Source organism: Budorcas taxicolor, chromosome 1 (genome assembly GCF_023091745.1).
Source record: "Budorcas taxicolor isolate Tak-1 chromosome 1, Takin1.1, whole genome shotgun sequence".
In the NCBI taxonomy this organism is placed as follows: Eukaryota; Metazoa; Chordata; class Mammalia; order Artiodactyla; family Bovidae; genus Budorcas; species Budorcas taxicolor.
This window is the reverse complement of record NC_068910.1, coordinates 8,378,400-8,397,124: the sequence shown is the minus strand read 5'-3', so window position 1 is coordinate 8,397,124 and position 18,725 is coordinate 8,378,400. Positions and strand designations below refer to the sequence as shown.

At 45.1% G+C, this 18,725-nt stretch overlaps 1 protein-coding gene across 5 annotated transcripts in view; it reads left to right on the top strand.

Moving 5' to 3' along the window:
- Window positions 1–18,725, top strand: part of SCAP (SREBF chaperone) — a 96,908-nt gene that overhangs the window by 38,388 nt on the left and 39,795 nt on the right. For all 5 annotated transcript variants that reach the window (XR_008201019.1, XM_052657722.1, XM_052657655.1 and 2 more), the window contains exon 2: window positions 9,153–9,372. Coding sequence is in view for 4 of the 5 variants with exons in the window: in XM_052657722.1 (XP_052513682.1) it covers window positions 9,251–9,372 (122 nt within the window). In the remaining variant the exon portion in view is untranslated. The remainder of the gene's footprint in view (window positions 1–9,152; window positions 9,373–18,725) is intronic.

Genomic DNA, 18,725 nt, shown 5'->3' with positions numbered 1-18,725 from the left:
GGCATTGCGGCTCCCCCGCTCTAGAGCGCAGACTCCATAATTGCGGCACATGGGCTTAGTTGCTCCGCAGCTTTTGGGATCTTACTGGACCAAGGGTCAAACCCATGTCTCCTGCATTGGCAGGCAGATTCTCTACCCCTGGACTACCACATTATTCCTCTCGACGGTGAGCATTTCTGAAACAAATGGAAAGATAGACACTTACGTTGGAAGTTTTATAACTGAAACTATATTTAAAATTGATTGAGTGGACTCAGTGACAGAATAGAGATATATTAAGAAGTCAGTTAACTTGAAGGTAGAAGGGTAAAACGTATGTATTTGAACAACAGGTTTTTAAAATAAACTGAAGAAAAATGAAGGGATCTTCAGGGGCCCATGGGAAAGTAACAAAATGTTTATCTTTCATGTTATCAAAGTCTCAGAAGGAGTGGAGATGGAGTGCAGTAAAAGTGTGTGTGGACATTATAGGAAGAAAGAAAGATGTTTCTTATGCAGTTGACATGATATTCTACTTAGAAAATCCCAAGGAATGTACAAAAAAGACTGGAACTGATTATCGAGTTCAGCACAAATGCAGGATACAAGAGCAACATATTGAAATCAGTTATATTTCTTTGTACTAGCGATTAACACGGGGAAACTAAAATTGAAAACAGAACCAGTCAAAAAAATTGGGTGTAAATCTAATAAAACATGTACAACACTTGTACGCTAAAAACAGTAATGATTAAAATAATACAGTAATGATTAAAGAGGGAGTTCCTGTGAGGGGTTACGACTCTATGCTTCCATTGCAGGGGACATGAGTTCAATCTCTGGTCAGGGAACTAAGATCCCATAAGCTGCAGTGCTGCCAAGGGTGGGGAAAAATAAAAGATTAAATAAATAGAGATATTTTGTTCATACGTTGGAAGACTAAACATAGGAGCAATATCAATTCTTCTCAAAATTGATAATGCAAGTTTATTGTAATTCCTATCAAGATTTTTTTTAGACATAGACAAGATTACTCTAATATCTATATGGAAAGGCAAAGAAACTAGAAAGGGTAAAACAATTTTGAAGAAGAGTAAAATGAGAGGAATCTCTACCCATTTCAAGACTTTAGCAATACAGTCATCAAGACCACGTGGTGTTGGGGGAGGGATGGACACACAGATCAGTGGAACAGTTTAGAAAACCTAGAAATAGACTCACAAGTACAGCCAGTTGCTTTTTGACTGAATGTTTGTGTCCCCCACAAGTTCTTACGTTGAAACCCTCAGTGTGATTATATTAGGAAGTCATAGCCTTTGGGGGGATAATTAAGTCGTGAGGGTGGAGTCCTCATGAATGGGAACCTGCCCTGGTGAATGAGGCCGCAGAGAGCTCTGACTGCCTTTTCTGCCATGTGAAGGCACGGAGAGAAGACGGCGTCTGTGAACCAGGAGATGGGCCCTCAGCAGCAGCTGAACCTGCCAGTGCCTCGGCTTGGACTTCCTAGACTCCAGAAGTGGGAAGAGTAAATATTTATTGTTTAAGCCACCCAGTGTATGCTATTTCTGTTGTAACAGCCCAGAGGGCTAAGACAGGTGCCAAGGCAATTCAGTGGAGGAAAGGTAGTCTTTTTAACATGCAGTGTTGCAACAATTGGTTATCCACGGGGAAAAACAAAACGCGCACCTAACCTCACATCTACACAAAAAAGTGACTCACATGTTTCATAGATTTAAGGTAGGTTCAGACAGTAAAGAATGGCCTGCAATGCGGGAGACCCAGATTTGATCTCTGGTTCCAGAAGATCCCCTGGGGAAGGAAACGGCTGAAGAATTCTATGGGCGGAGAAGCCTGGTGGGCTGTAGTCCAGGGGGTCGCAGAGAGTCCAACACCACTGAGCCACTAATATACAAGAATTAAAAATTTTAGGAGAAAACATCAGAAAAAAATTTCAGAAGTAAGGCTTGGTGAAGAATTCTTTTTTAAAAATTTATTTTTTATCTATTGTAGCATTTTAATTTTTTTTTCCTTTGGCTGTGCTGGGTGCTCATTGTTTTGCATGGACTTTCTCTAGTTGCGGCGAGCAGGGGCTACTCTGCACGAGCTTCTCATCGCTTCTCATTGTGGTGGCTTCTCGGGTTGCAGGGCACAGACTCCGTAGAGTGAAGGCTTCAGTAGTTGCGGTGTGCAGGCTCTAGGGTGCATGGGCTTCAGTCGTTGTGGCGTGTGGCCTCAGTAACTGCAGCTTGCAAGCTCTAGATCGCCGTCTCAGTGGTTGTGGCCCACCGACTTAGTTGCTTCTCAGCATGTGGGATCTTTCCAGACCAGGGATCGAACCTGTGTCCCCTGCTTTGAAAGGTGGATTCCTATCCATTGCACCACCAAGGAAGTCTGGTGAAGAATTCTTATACATGGCACCTAAAGCATGACCCATAAAGGGGAAAAAAAAATAGGATAAATAAAAGAATTTTTAAGAAGACAGGTTACAGATTTGAAGAAAATATTTGTGAACAACATATCTGGCAGGGACTTACATCTAGAATATCTAGAATATATTATATAAGGAAATCTCAGGAACTCCTAAATACCTAGTGGATCAAAGAAGAAAGTACATGAGGCATTAGAAAATACTTTTGAGATGAATGAAAACAAAACAAAAATTCACAAATACAGAAGCTGTGGGATACAACTAAAGTTGTATTTAGAGGGAAATTTACAACTGTTAGTGCCTGTATTAAGAAAGAAAAAACAGATCAGTAACCTTAAGAAACTAGAGAAAGAAGAAAAAGAAGCTAGAAAAGAGAAAAATAAACCCAGAACAAACAGAAGGAAGAAAATAATAAAGACTAGAGTGTAAACAAATGCAGAGAGACTAGGAAGATAGTGAAGTACATAAAAGCTAGAGTTTGTTTTATTAAAAGATCAACAGAGAATAAGAGGAAGCTGAAATAACTGGAATCATTACAGAAAGTGGGGACGGGACGGTACCACCAACCTTCAGTAATAAAAATGACTATAACACTATGAACAGCAAATATGCTAATAAATTCGATAGCCTAGGTGAAATGGACAAATTTCTGGAAACACACAAACTAACAATTTATTCAGGAAGAAATAGAAAATCTGAATAGACTTGACAGATAAAGAGATTGAGTTAATAGTTTAAAAACTTCCCACACAGAAGGAAAAAGCCCAAGATCAGATGGCTTCACTAGTAAATTCTGTCAAATCTTTAAAGAAGATTTAACTAGCTTTGACTGGACAGACTTTTGTTGGTAAAGTAGTCTCTGTTTTTTAATATGCTGTCTAGGTTGATCATAGCTTTTCTTCCAAGGAACAAGTGTCTCTTAATTTCATGACTGCAGTCACCATCTGCAGTGATTTTGGAGCCCCCCCAAAATAAAGTCTCTTCACTGTTTCCATTGTTTCCCCATCTATTGACCATGAAGTGATGGGACTGGATGCCATGATATTAGTTTTCTGAATGTTGAGTTTTAAGTCAACTTTTTCACTCTCCTCTTTCACTTTCATCAAGAGACACTTTAGTTCCTCTAGGCTTTTCGCTTTCTGCCGTAAGTGTGATGTCATCTGCCCATCTGTATCTGAGGTTATTGATATTTCTCCCAGCAATCTTGATTCCAGCTTGTGCTTCATTCAGCCTGGCATTTCACATGATGTTGATGTATTCTGCATATAAGTTAAATAAGCAGGGTGACAATATACAGCCTTGATATACTCCTTTCCCGATTTGGAACCAGTCTGTTGTTCCATGTCCAGTTCTAACTGTCGCTTCTTGACCTGTATACAGATTTCTCAGGAGGCAGGTAGTGTGGTCTGGTATTCCCATCTCCTGAAGAATTTTCCACAGTTCATTGTGATCCACACAGTCAAAAGCTTTGGTGTAGTCAATAAAGCAGAAGTAGATGTTTTTCTGGAACTCTCTTGCTTTTTCGATGATCTAGTGAATGTTGGCAATTTGATCTCTGGTTCCTCTGCCTTTTCTAAATCCAGCTGGAACATCTGGAAGTTCACAGATAATGTACTGTTAAGCCTGGCTTGGAGAATTTGAGCATTACTTTATTAACGTGTGAAATGAGTACAATTGTGCAGTAGTTTGAACATTCTTTGGTATTGCCTTTCTTTGGGATTAGAATGAAAACGGACCTTTTCCAGTCCTGTGGCCACTGCTGAGTTTTCAAAATTTGCTGACATATTGAGTGCAGCACTTTCACAGCATTATCTTTTAGGATTTGAAATAGCTCAACTGGAATTTGATTGCCTCCACTAGCTTTGTTCATAGTGATGCTTCTTAAGCCCCACTTGACTTCACATTCCAGGATATCTGGCTCTAGGTGAGTGATCATACCATTGTGGTTATCTGGGTCATGAAGATCTTTTTTTGTACAGTTCTGTGTATTCTTGCCACCTCTTCTTAATATCTTCTGCTTCTGTTAGGTCCACACCATTTCTGTCCTTTATTGTGCCCCTCTTCGCATGAAATGTTCCCTTGGTGTCTTCAATTTTCTTGAAGAGATCTCTAGTCTTTCCCATTCTGTTGTTTTCCTCTATTTCTTTGCATTGATCACTGAAGAAAGCTTTCTTATCTCTCCTTGTTATTCTTTGAAACTCTGCATTCAAATGGGTGTATCTTTCCTTTTCTCCTTTTCCTCTCACTATCCATTAGGGAAATGCAAATCAAGATCAAATAAAATACCTATACACTCTATTAATCCTACTAAAATAAAGAATAGTAGCAATATCAAATGCTGGTGAGGATGCCAAGAAACAAAGTCCATCTGGTGGAAAGCGGTGTGGGTACTCTGGAAAATATGTTGGCAGTCTTAGGTTGTATAGTACGTTTTATGTTTCCTAGCAGTTTCACTTCTGGGTATTTATTCCAGAGAAAGGAGATAGTAAATATTTGTGGTAAGAATAAGCATGATGGGTCCAGTATGGCTGAAATTTAGGGTAGATGGTAAGGCTTTTCAACAAGTGATCTTGGAAAGCTTTGAGACAGAGCCTGCAGTCTATGTTGTTTTTTGCATCTCTTTTCTTACTCTCTTCTTGGGGCTTTGACACATTTATTTTTCTTGGTTGTGTGTTTAACTTTTGTGAGTTGGTTGAAGAGAATTTTAAATGCCGAAAGTTTGGTGAATACAGGCACAAAATAGACCATCATCTCTTTTTTAAAAAAATAATGTTCTATGTTAATGTATGTTACGTGTATGGATTTTTCTAAAACTTGGGCATTTGTGGTCTGGTTCGGGGCAGGTTCAGAATCACGGGTTCGGCAAGCCCATGACACAGTGGCACCAGTCTGCCTCCCCAGCCCGCCCTCAGGGACTCCTCCTGTTCTTTGTGCCCTTTGTCCTCTGAGCCAGTGGGTCTGACTTGATCTGGGCTTGTCCTCTCCGTAGACTTCCTCCAGGGCTGTTCTTTGTCCTGGTTCCAATAGTGTTTTTTCTTTATACATACAGCTCTGTAATTTGGGTCTATAACAACAGAGCCCTTTGTTTTTGCTTGTAGCAGGGTCTCCCGTGAAGGCATTGGACAAAATCATTTGCATTTTTGTGTAATAGGTCCGCTCAGGCCCCCAGAGCCTCCATCCCTTCTACATATTGTGTCTGTTTTTAATTTTTAAAAATTATTTTAAGTTACTATTTTTTTAAATTATGTTTTTAATTTCTTAAATTATTTTTTATTGTGTTAAAATATGTATAAACATAAAATTTGCCATGTTAACTATTTTTAATTGTGTGATTCAGGGACATTAATTACATTCACAGTGTTGTGCAGCCATCACCATTATCTATTTCTAAAACTTTTCATCACCCCAGAAAGCAGCTGTAATTAGTAACTCCCAATCCTCTCTGTCCCCAGGCTCCTAGTAACCTCTAATCTGTCTTCTGTCTCTATGAATTTTCCTAATCTAGATGTTTCTTATAAGTGGCATCATATAAAGTTTGTCTTGTTGTGTCTGCCTTATTTCATTTAGCATGTTTGGAGGGTCTGTCCATGTTGTAGTGTATATCAGAACCTCATTCCTTTCTGTGGCCGAATAACATTCCACTGTATGTGTATATATCACATAAAAACTGTTGTGTCTCTTTAAATTCAGGAAGCTGAGTTCAGAGTGTAGATTTTGAGCTGAAGAAATTTATAAGCGTGGGGCAATGTAGGAAAGAGAAAATTTCAGTTCAGGTTGGATAAATTGTGCTTTAGAATAGCTTTGTGTCAAAGTGAACATAGTGGAGGAAAGATAAGTAATTCTCTTGCCAGGTTCAGGTAGGTGGGCTGTGTAATGAACTAGAATTTGTATTTCTTTTTTTGTTTGTTTTATGATTTTGTTTTCCGGGTGTTATGAAAATGAACAGTTCAATTCAGTTCAGTTGCTCAGTCGTGTCCGACTCTTTGGACCCCATGAATCGCAGCACGCCAGGCCTCCATCACCAACTCCCAGAGTTCACTCAGACTCACGTCCGTCAAGTTGGTGATGCCGTCCAGCCATCTCATCCTCTGTCATCCCCTTCTCCTCCTGCCCCCAATCCCTCCCAGCATCAGAGTCTTTTCCAGTGAGTCAACTCTTCACGTGAGGTGGCCAAAGTACTGGAGCTTCAGCTTCAGCATCATTCCCTCCAAAGAAATCCCAGGGCTGATCTTCAGGATGGACTGGTTGGATCTTCTTGCAGTCCAAGGGACTCTCAAGAGTCTTCTCCAACACCACAGTTCAAAAGCATCAATTCTTCAGCGCTCAGCTTTCTTCACAGTCCAACTCTCACATCTATACATGACCACAGGAAAAACCATAGCCTTGACTAGACGGACCTTTGTTGGCAAAGTAATGTTTCTGCTTTTGAATATGCTATCTAGGTTGGTCATAACTTTACTCCGTAATCAAGATGAATGGGAACTGAAAATGACTAAGATCATGTCAGAAAGACTTGTACTTGCTGCAGAATGGAAGGGAGATGTTTTTCTTTTTTTTCTCCTATTAGTAATTTCATGTATAAGAGAACAGAAGAGGCCTGAGAAGGAGATTAGGATTAGTAGCATCACAGTTTCCTGGTGGGCTTGGTTTGGGGACCTTTAAGGGAAGAGATGTGGGGCTTGGCAGAGGACTGAGGTTGGAAAAGCTCCAGCTTGTTCCTGACAGTGTCTTTCTACAAACAGGCTTCTCATTAGTGTTTGTTTCCCCCTTGGGGCAGGACGGAGGGTTAGGGGCGTGGGAGCAGAAAGTTTGCTTCCCCAGAGTCCTGGGTTATGCTGGCGGGGATCGCAGCTGCGGGGTCCTGCCGCGGGCCCTGGCCTGAGAACTTCGTGAGCTCTGAGGCTGCAGGTGAGCCTGGGGGGCTGGGCTCTTGTCAGCAGCTCTGCTACTTGGGCAGAGCTGTCACTTGCTGGCTCCCCTGCCTGCTGCCTTTCGAGTTGACCCACAGAGGGCTCTGGGTCGTGTTTCCTTAGAAGGTTCTTGGACTGGAGGATTGCACGCATGCTTGAGGCTTGTGCCTCCGGGAAGGCGGATGGAGTGAATCCCTTCTTGTTAACCGGCTGTGGTGTGACTGCTTTTGCTTCTCTTTTCTGCTGTCACACTTCTGAGGCATCACCTCTTTAGCCTGGGTTTCATCAGTGAACCAGATCACGCCAAGACACACATCTGGGCAGGTTCTGTGTAGCACAGACTGGGAAATAGCAACACGGAACAGGAGAAGTCGATTTTTTTTTTTTTTTTAAGGAATAGTTCTATTTTTATCTGTTAATGTAATGGCTGTGCTGGGTCTTTATTGCTGTGCGCTGGCTTTCTGTCTAGTTGCAGCGGGCAGGGGGCTGCTCTCTAGTTGTGCTGCGTGGTCTCTCCTTGCCATGGCTTCTGCTGCTGTGGGGCACGGGCTGTCGGTGCGCACGGCCTTCAGTAGTTGCAGCTCGTGGGCTTTAGTACAACGCGCTCAGTGGTTGTGGCCCATGGGCTTCGTTGCTCCACAGCGTGTGAAATCTTCCCAGACCAGGGATCGAACCTGTGTCCCCTGCATTGGCAGGCAGATTCTTAACCACTGGACCACTGGGGAATTCCAGAAGTAGATTTAAACATGAATTTCATTGGAGAGCTCAGCAGGGAAAGGAATTCTTTGGGCCTTTCTATTAGAATTTTATATTCTGATTTTTTTGGGTGTAAGTTTCTCTGTTGGGAAGCAACGCACAGACAAAACAGAGATTTAATTGGAAGACTATGGGATGGTCAGAAGGAAGACCTAATGAGTCTTCAGAAAGGACTGGAGCCAGAGCAGCGCAGTGATCTGGGAGCCGGAACCTCTCGGGGAGGATTCAGTACCGCCATGTCCAGATTTGCTTCTTTTTGTCAGAAGTCAAAGTCCAGGGAGACAGACATGACCAGCCTGGTGGGGGTCAGGGAGGGGACCTTAACTGACAGTCTGTGCAGGGCGGATCTTGTGCAGAAAGCTGGTGTTCTGAGTCGCGCTGGACGCTGTCACTCAAAGAAGGAGACAGCTTGGGCAGCAGGAGCAGAAGGGGCCCTCTGCCCCACATGTTCCCAGAACAACGGGGGACCAGAAGCAGAGACTTCCACCTTGCAGTGCAGTTTGTTTTATGCCACGGGCCTAGGCTTTCTGGTGTTTTTATGTTGAGGGCTGACCTTACTGAACATTCTTTATCAGTGAATCACTGTTTGTGCAAGAAACGTGTTTTTTTGAGGGGTCAGTCCTTGAAGGTTTTTCCCAAGGATTTCTCTTGGTCTGGCCTTTGCACAGAGAACAGGGGGGAGGGTTTCCAGAATGTCCATTTGGCCGAGAGCAGTTGAAGGTGCTGTCAATTACACAGGCATGCTCTCCTGTGCCACATGTGAGAACCATGCCGTCTCAAGGAAGTGGCCTTTTTAAGAAAGTGCCTAATGTGGAAGATGGTTGACAGTTTGTCACTAGAGCTAGAGGGGCAGTTTTTTGGTTTCTTGGGTTAGACTTACTTGGACACTGCCCACAGTCACTAGGAGCTGACCAAGATTATGCACGTGTGTATATGAGTGTGTGGGTTGGAGTTGATGTCTCCAGCTCTTGCCTGTACACATCCTGATTCAGTCTCCACTTCCCTGCCACCTCCCCTGGGTGCCCTAGTGTTCACAGCCAGGTCCTCCTTGCTAATTCGCTTTTCTCCCTTCTTGCCAGGTGTCTGCAAATGGTGTACGTTGTCAGTGCCATCCAGCGTGTGCCAGGCTGATCCATGGTCACTTTCCGGGATGGCAGCAAGGTGACTTCAGCTGAGGATGACCCTGACTGAAAGGCTGCGTGAGAAGATATCTCAGGCCTTCTACAACCATGGGCTGTTCTGTGCGTCCTACCCCATCCCCATCATTCTCTTCACGGGGCTCTGCATCTTAGCCTGCTGGTATGTTTCCAAGTTGCCCTGGATATGGTGGGCCAGTCGACTTCCTAACCCTGACTGTTGTGTAGCCCTTGGACTGTGTCTTTTTACACAGTGGAACTTGAGGCTCATTCCGGCCCACCAGTGGGAACCTCTAGTCCTGGGGTGGAAGCCACTGCACTAAAACAGTCCAGGCTCGCCCTAATTTAGTAAGTCGCCAGGTTTGTTCATATTATTGAGAATTTTTCTAAATAACGTTGAGATGTTTCTAAGAAACTGCAGGGTAAATAAAAGCGTGCTCTTTTAATTTTCCTTCTCAGCAGTGGTAGCTTCCTTTTGGTATCTGGTTAAGAGCAGGAGCCTTGGAGTGTTGCAAGAACAGTCCATTTCAACAATTCCTGGGATCCCATCAGTGTTGCAGGCTAATCCCAGGATAGTGTTTTCTACACATGGGTTTGCCATTGCCTCTTGCGGGATCTTTTGTTGCATGGACTCTAGTTGTGTGTGGGCCCAGTACTTGCAGCGTGCGGGCTCTCTGGTTGTGGTATGTTGGACTTAGTTGTCTTGCAGGATGTGGGGTCTTAGGTCCTAGACCAGGGATCGCACTGGTGTCTCCTGCATTGCAAGGTGGATTCTTAACCACTGGATCACCAGGCACTTCCCTCTCCAGCCATTTTCTTGGGTTCCTGGGGACCCTCCTCTGACCTCTGGTTGGTCCTGGGGCCGCCGCACTCACCGCACTGTTGGGAGGCTGTGCCGCCCTCTCTCCATGTCTGTTGAGCTGTCCCAGGGCCCTGGAACAGCTGCGGCTGATGAAGACACTGTAGAAGGAGAGGCTTGATGTAAGGTGACAACCAGTGGTCCCCTTTGGCTCTCAAACACTGACAAGAAAAGAGCCCACCTCGTTGTCCTTGTCTCTGGGAAGAATTCTGGTTTTCAGATTTGTTGCACATCTAATGTTTATAGAAGTTTACATTGCTGTGCTGGAAGAAGGATGGTTCAGGGCTGAACTCACTGTTCAGTTGTTAATGATCCCAAGTTCTTCCTTAATTAGGACAAGGAAAGATGAGCATATTCATTGAGAATTTCCTGCTGGGTGCTTCAGCAGGTATATAATTAAATGTCTCGTTGATCCTCATAAAAACCTTGGGAAATGGTCCAGTTATATTTCCATTTAACCAAAGGGAGAATGGAAGATTAAAGCTTGCCTGGTCTACACAACCAATGAGCAGGGAACTGAGTTCAGATCCAGGCCAGGGATCCTGGTGCCTGCAGCTGTGGCACTGTGTTCCCTCGCTCTCCTCACTCTGGCTCAGTGTATTTGTTTAAACTTTGATAATTTGTGTTGTATATGATAAGATGCTTATGGCTTTATCCTGCATCTGATGAATTAGGAGTGTTCGGAGAACCCAGCTCTTGGTTTTGTTTGTATTCTTTCCTTTACGTCAATTTATGCATCTCTGTCTTTCAGAATCATCCTTTTCTAGGTCTGGCTCATGTGCTTGGGCAGAGATTCTTAAAGCTGCACTCGCATCAGAATCACCAGGAAGACCCGTTAAACGAAACTGCTGGGCTCTACCCCAGAGTTTCTCGTTCGTCAGGTCTGAGTGAAGCCAAGAACTTGCGTCTCTAAACAACTTCCCAGGCCAGGGGCCCACATGCTGAGAACACTAGACTGTGTGTCTGTCTTGAAAAGTTCTACCACATCTCAGCTAAAAGTATTTTTTATTCTGACTTCTGTAGCAGCAGTGGTGACACTCATGGTCATTATTGCTCCTCTTGCCTTCTGTAGGGGTGGGTGGTGTCCAGCTCCCCTGTCATAAATTCTCACTTCTGTGATAGCCTCTGTGTATGTGCCTTTGCACCTGGAAGGGTGTTAAGTAAATCCATAATGGATGAACACCCTGAATTAAACTTGTTTTCTCAATGGGCAGTTGAAGAGGTAGTTGTGACTCCCTTTCCACAAGGACAGCTCTAGTACCAGAAAGGAAAGGGCGTTTCTTCTTGCCATTCACCTTCTGAGGATTGGATTTGGCCAGCCAGGTCCAGACAGCTTCCCAGACAGGGAGTGTGTGATGTGGGCAGCAGCTGTGAATGTAGCTGGGTACAACTGGAATTTATCTTTGAATGAATAATTTGATATCACACATGCGTTTCAAAACAGATTGTCCTTGGATTTATGATAGGACAATCTTCTGACCTTTGTGGCTAAGGTCTCAAGTATGGAAGATTCCTTGACTCAAGGTGAATTAGAATGGGGTGGGGGATAGGGGAAGAGGCAGATGTGATAGTAACAGTATTGAGCAACCAGTGTAGCCCAGTTGCAGAAGAAAAGCAAAAAGCAAGGGAGACAGGGAAAGGTATGCTTACCTGCATGCAGAGTTCCAGAGAATAGCAGAGAGAGACAAGAAGGCCTTTTTCAATGAACAATGCAAAGAAATAGAGGAAAACAACAGAATGGGCAATGACTACTGATGGCTTCAAGAAAATTTGAGATATCAAAAGAACATTTCATGCAGTGATGGACATAGAAAAGACAGAAGTGGTGAAGACCTAACAGAAGCAGAAGAGATAAAAAAGAGGTGGCAGGAATATACATAAAACTGTACAGAAAAGATCTTATTGACCCGGATAACCACAATGGTGTAATCACTCACCTAGAGCCAGACATCCTGGAGTGTGAAGTCAAGTGGGCCTTAAGAAGCACTGCTGCCACTGAAGTTAGTGGAGATGATGAAATTTCAGTAGAGCTACTTAAAATCCTAAAAGATGGTGCTTTTTAAAGTGATCCACTCAGTATGTCAAGAAATTTGGAAAACCCAGCAGCGGCCACAGGACTAGAGAAGGTCAGTCTTCATCCCAGTTTCCCAACAAGGCAGTACTAAAGAACGTTCAAGTTCAGTTCAGTTCCGTGAGTCAGTTGTGTCTGACTCTGTGACCCCATGAACCACAGCACGCCAGGCCTCCCTGTTTATCACCAACTGCCGGAGTCCACCCAAACCCATGTCCATTGTGTTGGTGATACCATCCAACCATCTCATCCTCTTTTGTCCTCTTCTCCTCCTTCCCTCACTCTTTTCCAGCATCAGGGTCTTTTCAAATGAGTCAGCTCTTCGCATCAGGTGGCCAAAGTATTGGAGTTTCAGCTTCAAAATCAGTCCTTCCAATGAACACCCAGGACTGATCTCCTTTAGGATGGACTGGTTGGATCTCTTTGAAGTCCAAGGGACTCTCAAAAGTCTTCTCCAACACCACAGTTCAAAAGCATCAATTCTTCGGCACTCAGCTTTCTTTATGAATGTTCAAACTACTGGACAATTGCGCTTATCTCCCATGCTAGTAATGTTATGCTCAAAATCCTTCAAGCTAGGCTTCAGCAGTACTTGAATCAAGAACTTCCAGATGTACAAGCTGGGTTTAGAAAAGGCAGAGGAACTAGAGATCAAATTGCGAACATTCATTGGATCATAGAGAAAGCAAGGGAATTCCAGAAAAACATCTACTTCTGTTTCATTGAGTACGCTAAAGCCTTTGACTGTGTGCATCATAACAAACTGTGGGAAACTCTTCAAGAGATGAGAATACCAGACCATGTTACCTGTCTCCGGAGAAAACTGTATGCAGGTCAAGAAGCAACAGTTACAACCTTATTTGGAACAATTGATGTTCAAAATTGAGAAAGGAGTACCCCAAGGCTGTACATTGTCACGCTGTTTATTTAACTCATATGCAGAGCACATCATTCGAAATGCTGGGCTGGCTGAGTTACAGGTGGAATCCAGATTGCTGAGAGAAATATCAACAACCTCAGGTATGCAGATGATACCACTCTAATTGCGGAAGGCAAAAGGAACTAAAGAGCCTCTTGATGAGGGTGAAACAGGAGAGTGAAAAAGCTGGCTAAAAGTCAGCATTCAAAAAATGAAGATCGTGACATTTGCTGCTATGACTGCATGGCAAATAGAAGGGGAAAAGGTGGAAGCACTGATACATTTCCTCTTCTTGGGTTCTGAAATCACTGTGGATGGTGACTGCAACCTTACAATTAGAAGACAGTTGCTTCTTGGAATGAAAGCTATGACCAAGGCAGTGTGTTAAAAAGCAGAGACATCACTTTGCCAATAAAGTTCCATATAATCAATGCTATGGTCTTTGCAGTGGTCAGGTATGGATGTGAGAGTTGGACCACAAAAGAAGGGATAGTGCCAAAGAATTGCTGCTTTCGAACTGTGGTGCTGGAGAAGAGTCTTGAGAGTGCATTGGACAGCAAGGAGATCGTACCTGTCCATCCTAAAAGAAACCAATCCTGGATACTCATTGGAAGGACGGATGCTGAAGCTGAAGCTCCAGTTCTTGGGCCACCTGGTGTGAAGAGCCGATTCACTGGAAAAGACCCTGATGCTGGGAAAGATTGAAGGCAGAAGGAGAAGAGGGTGATAGAAGATGAGATGGTTGGATGGCATCACTGATTCAGTGGACTTGAACTTGGGCAAACTCTGGGAGATGGTGAGGGACCGGGAAGCCAGGCATGCTGCAGTCCATGGGCTCACCAAGAGTCGGCCGCAGCCTGGTGACTGAGCAGCAGCAGCAGCAGCCCAGTTGCAGCCCAGCTGGGCAGACGCCTGTCTTAGATCCCACACGTGTGTCTGGCGGAACATCAGTCCTGGGAAGCGGGTGGGGGCCCTCGGGGTGGGGCTGGGCTGGCGAGAGGGAGTGGAGACTCGTCTTCACTGAGCACTGGCTTTGCGTGCGAACGCTTCCCCGCATGCTGTTTCATTTGCTCGCCTGACATCCTTGGAGGAGGCGGTTATTCCCTAGTTCCTCTGCTGATGATGACACTTGTACGGAGAGATAGTAAGTGGTGTGTGCGGCAGCTGATAGGTCTGTGTGGTGGATCCACATCTGTGGTTTCTCCACTTCACTGTGGTGATGTGAACTTTATGAAGAACACTTTGGTGCTGATAACTGTCACTGCAGGGGTCTGCTCCTTGACCAAGAAGCCGGAGAAAGAGTCTCAGTTGCAGTGGGCCAGTGGCCAGTGGGCCAGGGTCTGCCTAGACAGAGGACAGAGAGGCTTTTTGAGGTAGCGGCCCTACATAATAGACATTGAGGAGAGTGCACGCAGTTGAGTTTTATAGCCACCTCAGTCTAGATGGCTGTAGTATACGCCAAGAGCTGTGCCAGACAGTAATGCCGAACACAGACCCTCCCACAGTCTCAGCCTGAGAGAGACGATTGCAGTGCCACTGAATTTTTTTTAAGTTTGTGCATTTATTGTTATTTTGAAAAATAATTTTTGTATATTTCTGTTGGCTGTGCTGGGTCCTCTTGCTGCATGGGCTTTTCTCTAGTCGCTGCGCGGGGCTACTCTGCAGTTGTGGTGGGCATCTCGTTGCAGTGGCCTCTCGTCGCACAGCACGGGCTCCGGGCGCATGACCTCAGTAGCTGCTGCACAGGTTGTGTTGCCCCTTGGCATTTGGCATGTTCTTGGACCAGAGATCAAACCCACGTGTCATGCGTTGGCAGGTGGATTTTTATCCGCTGAGCCACCAGGGAAGATCCTTAGCCACTGGACCAGCAGGGAAGTTCCTGTGATTTTTGTGTTTAACTGAAGGATAGTTGATTTCTCATGTTGTGTCAGTTTCTTCTCTACAGCAGAGTGATTCAGTTATCCATGTATACATACTGTTTTTCATATTCTTTCCATTATGGTTTGTTACAGGATATTGAATATTTTTCCCTTTGCTGTAGAGTAGGACCTTGTTTTATCTATTTTTTTATATAGTAGTTTGTATTTGCTAATCCTAAACTCCGTATTTATCCTTCCCCATTCCCCTTTCGTAACTGGTTCTAAACTTCTGTGTCTGTGCGTCTGTTTCTGTTTGTAAAGTTCATTTGTGTCATATTTTAGCTTCACATATAAGTGATATCATATAGTGCTTGTCTTTCTCTTGCTGACTTCACTTCGTACGATCACCTCTGGGTCCGTCCATGTTGCTGCAAATGGCGTTATTTCATCCTTTTTTTATAACTGATATTCCTTTTTTTTATATATACACACTCCATCTTCCGTATCCATTCATCTGTCCGTGGGCATTTAGGTGGTTTCCATGTCTTGGCTATTGTAAGGAGTGCTGCTGTGAACCTAAGAGTGCCTGTTGCCTTTTTGAATTAGAGTTTTCTCCAGATAGATTCCCAGGAGTGGGCTTGCTGGGCTGTATGGGAGCTGATTTTTTAAGGAACCTCTATACTGGTTTCTGTAGCGCTGTCCCAGTTTACATTCCCACCATTCTTGGTGGGAATGTAAATTTTTTCCACATCCTCTTCAGCATTTATTATATGTAGACAGTCTTACAATGGCCATTCTGACCAGTGTGAGGTAGTACCTCAGTGTAGTATTTTTTAAATTTTATTTATTTTTAATTGGAGGATAATTGCTTTACAATATTGTGTTGGTTTCTGCCATACAGCAACATGAATCAGCCATAGGTGTAAATATGTCCCCTCCCTCTTGAATCTTCCTCCCAACCCCACAGTGTAGTTTTAATTTGCATTTCTGTAATAATTAGTGCAGGTCAGGAAACAATAGTTAGAACTGGACATGGAACAACAGACTGGTTCCAAATAGGAAAAGGAGTACGTCAAGGCTGTATATTGTCACCCTGCTTATTTAACTTATATGCAGAGTACATCATGAGAAACGCTGGGCTGGAAGAAGCACAAGCTGGAATCAAGATTGCCAGGAGAAATATCAGTAACCTCAGATATGCAGATGACACCACCCTTATGGCAGAAAGTGAAGAGGAGCTAAAAAGCCTCTTGATGAAAGTGAAAGAGGAGAGTAAAAAAGTTGACTTAAAGCTCAACATTCAAAAAATGAAGATCACGGCATCTGGTCCCATCACTTCATAGGAAATACATGGGGCAACAGTGGAAACAATGTCAGACTTTATTTTTGGGGGCTCCAAAGTTAACCGCAGATGGTGACTGCAGTCATGAAATTAAAAGACGCTTACTCCTTGGAAGGAAAGTTATGACCAACCTAGATAGCATATTCAAAAGCAGAGACATTACTTTGCCAACAAAGGTCCATCTAGTCAAGGCTGTGGTTTTTCCTGTGGTCATGTATGGATGTGAAGTTGGACTGTGAAGAAAGCTGAGTGCCGAAGAATTGATGCTTTTGAACTGTGGTGTTGGAGAAGACTCTTGAGAGTCCCTTGGACTGCAAGGAGATCCAACCAGTCCATTCTAAAGGAGATCAGTCCTGGATGTTCATTGGAAGGGACTGATTTTGAAGCTGAAACTCCAATACCTTGGCCACCTCATGTGAAGAGTTGACTCATTGGAAAAGACCCTGATGCTGGGAGGGATTAGGGGCAGGAGGAAAAGGGGACGACCGAGGATGAGATGGCTGGATGGTATCACTGACTCGATGGATGTGAGTCTGAGTGAACTCCGGGAGTTGGTGATGGACAGGGAGTCCTGGCGTGCTGCAATTCATGGGGTCGCAAAGAGTCGGACACGACCGAGTGACTGAACTGAACTGAATAGTTAGTGCTGTCGAGCATCTTTTCATGAGGTTATTGGCCATCTGTATGTCTTCTTTGGAGAAGTGAATAGACTGCTTATAGTGGTTTCATTAGATGCCCAGGGTCCATTCAACTGCTTACCTGTATTCTACGTGGAACGAGAAACTTGTTCAGCTTGATGAAGGGACTGCTGCTCTCGCTCCCTCTGTCTGGCTCTAGCAGCTTCCTGAGCTGTGCGCCTGTTCATCACAGGATCACCCTGGGAGCCATGAATGCTCTTTCCTTTGGGAAAATCTGATGAAACTTGTAGCAAGTAGGCACTGTGGCGACAGGTGTCTATTTACATTTCCTAGAGCTAATTAGGCCACCAGGATGCCCGGCAGCGGCCCAGCAAGTCAGAGAGTCCTGTCACTTGGGTCTACCGTGGGAAGCGGTGGGCATGTTGTGGTATGAAGGAACAGTGTCTGGGTGCCAGGCCAGCTGGGTTGCCGTCCCTGTGGGTCAGGTTTATGTGGGGGTCACTGGGTCACTTGTGATTTCATAATATGCTGCTCGTGGTTACAGAGGGTGAATTTTACCTTAGAGAGCAAGTTGGAATCACAATGAGACCATTCCGAACCCCCTGAAGGAGGCGAATCCTGCAGGGTGTGTGGGTGTCCGAGAGCAGACATGGCCCTTTCCTCCTTTTTCTCTGGAGCAAAGCAGCCCTTTCAGGCTGAGACTGGACGTCTTGGTTGTGGTGGCCTCTGCTCTCAACCTCTCTCCCGTGTCTGCCGTGGCTCAGGTTTCCCCATGATTGTCGTCGCCCCTTTGCAGGTGGGCACACGGGCTTATAGAACAGGCTTCTTCTTTCTGTACCCTGTGACCACTCTGAACATGCTTAGATTCTTTTCATGAATGAGAAAGAAATCTGAGTAACAGAAGCCGGGTCTGCACCTGTGCTTTGAGAGCTGGGCTGGTTGGCCGGGAAGGATGTCCCAGAGCACCATGGACCTGTGTCCCAAAGCCCAGATCCAGGAGCCTGGGGCCCAGCTACAGCAGCCGCTCCTGGGTCCTGTTCAGCACTCTGAAGCCAGAGGCTCCCTCCTAGCAGAAGTTACCCCTGGCCCCACACACAAACTCTGGAAAAGTTCTGAAGGGCTTGGAGGAAATCAAAGGCACCCTTATCAACCCAGACTTCCTCAAACAGAAGAGAGATCAGGAGATCTCCGAAGTTTCCCCTTGTAGACTTTCACCACCCAACCCTAGTTCTGTGCTGCTCTTCCCTGAGAAGGGGAGAGAGGAAGCACGTCCGACTGCTGGTGCCTCTGGAGGGGAGTCCTGTGCCATGCCTCTGTGTGCCATCTTTCTGGGTGCTCTTCCTATGTGTCTTTGGTGTCGCCTGAGCTCCCATCGTAACACCATCATTTGTGGGACCCAGTGCAGCATGAAGGTGCAGGGCTGCCTCCTCAAAAAGCAAGGGAAAAGTACCATTAAAGGTGCTGGAGTATGCTCAGATGCGAGTGGGTGAAAGGCTTGCTCCTGCCAAGTTGCTCCTGCCCATCCGATGTGCTGTGGTGCAGCCAGCCTGGGATAAGCCACGGCCGGTGCCTCGCCCAGCTCCAGGACACGGTGAGGGGTGCGCTGCTGAACAGCCCTGCTGGTTTTGGTCGGGTGCCTGTAGGCAGCAGCAGCACATGGACACCTGGCCTGAGAGGGGATGGCCAGATCCTGGGACGCAGGCGGGCAGGGTCGCTGGTGGTCACACTCCTGGCCGAGGGTGGAGGGACCACCTGTGAACCTATATTCCGCATCATGTGCTGTTGTGATGGACTTGGCTTATGAAACGCAAATCAAAAGATAGATTTG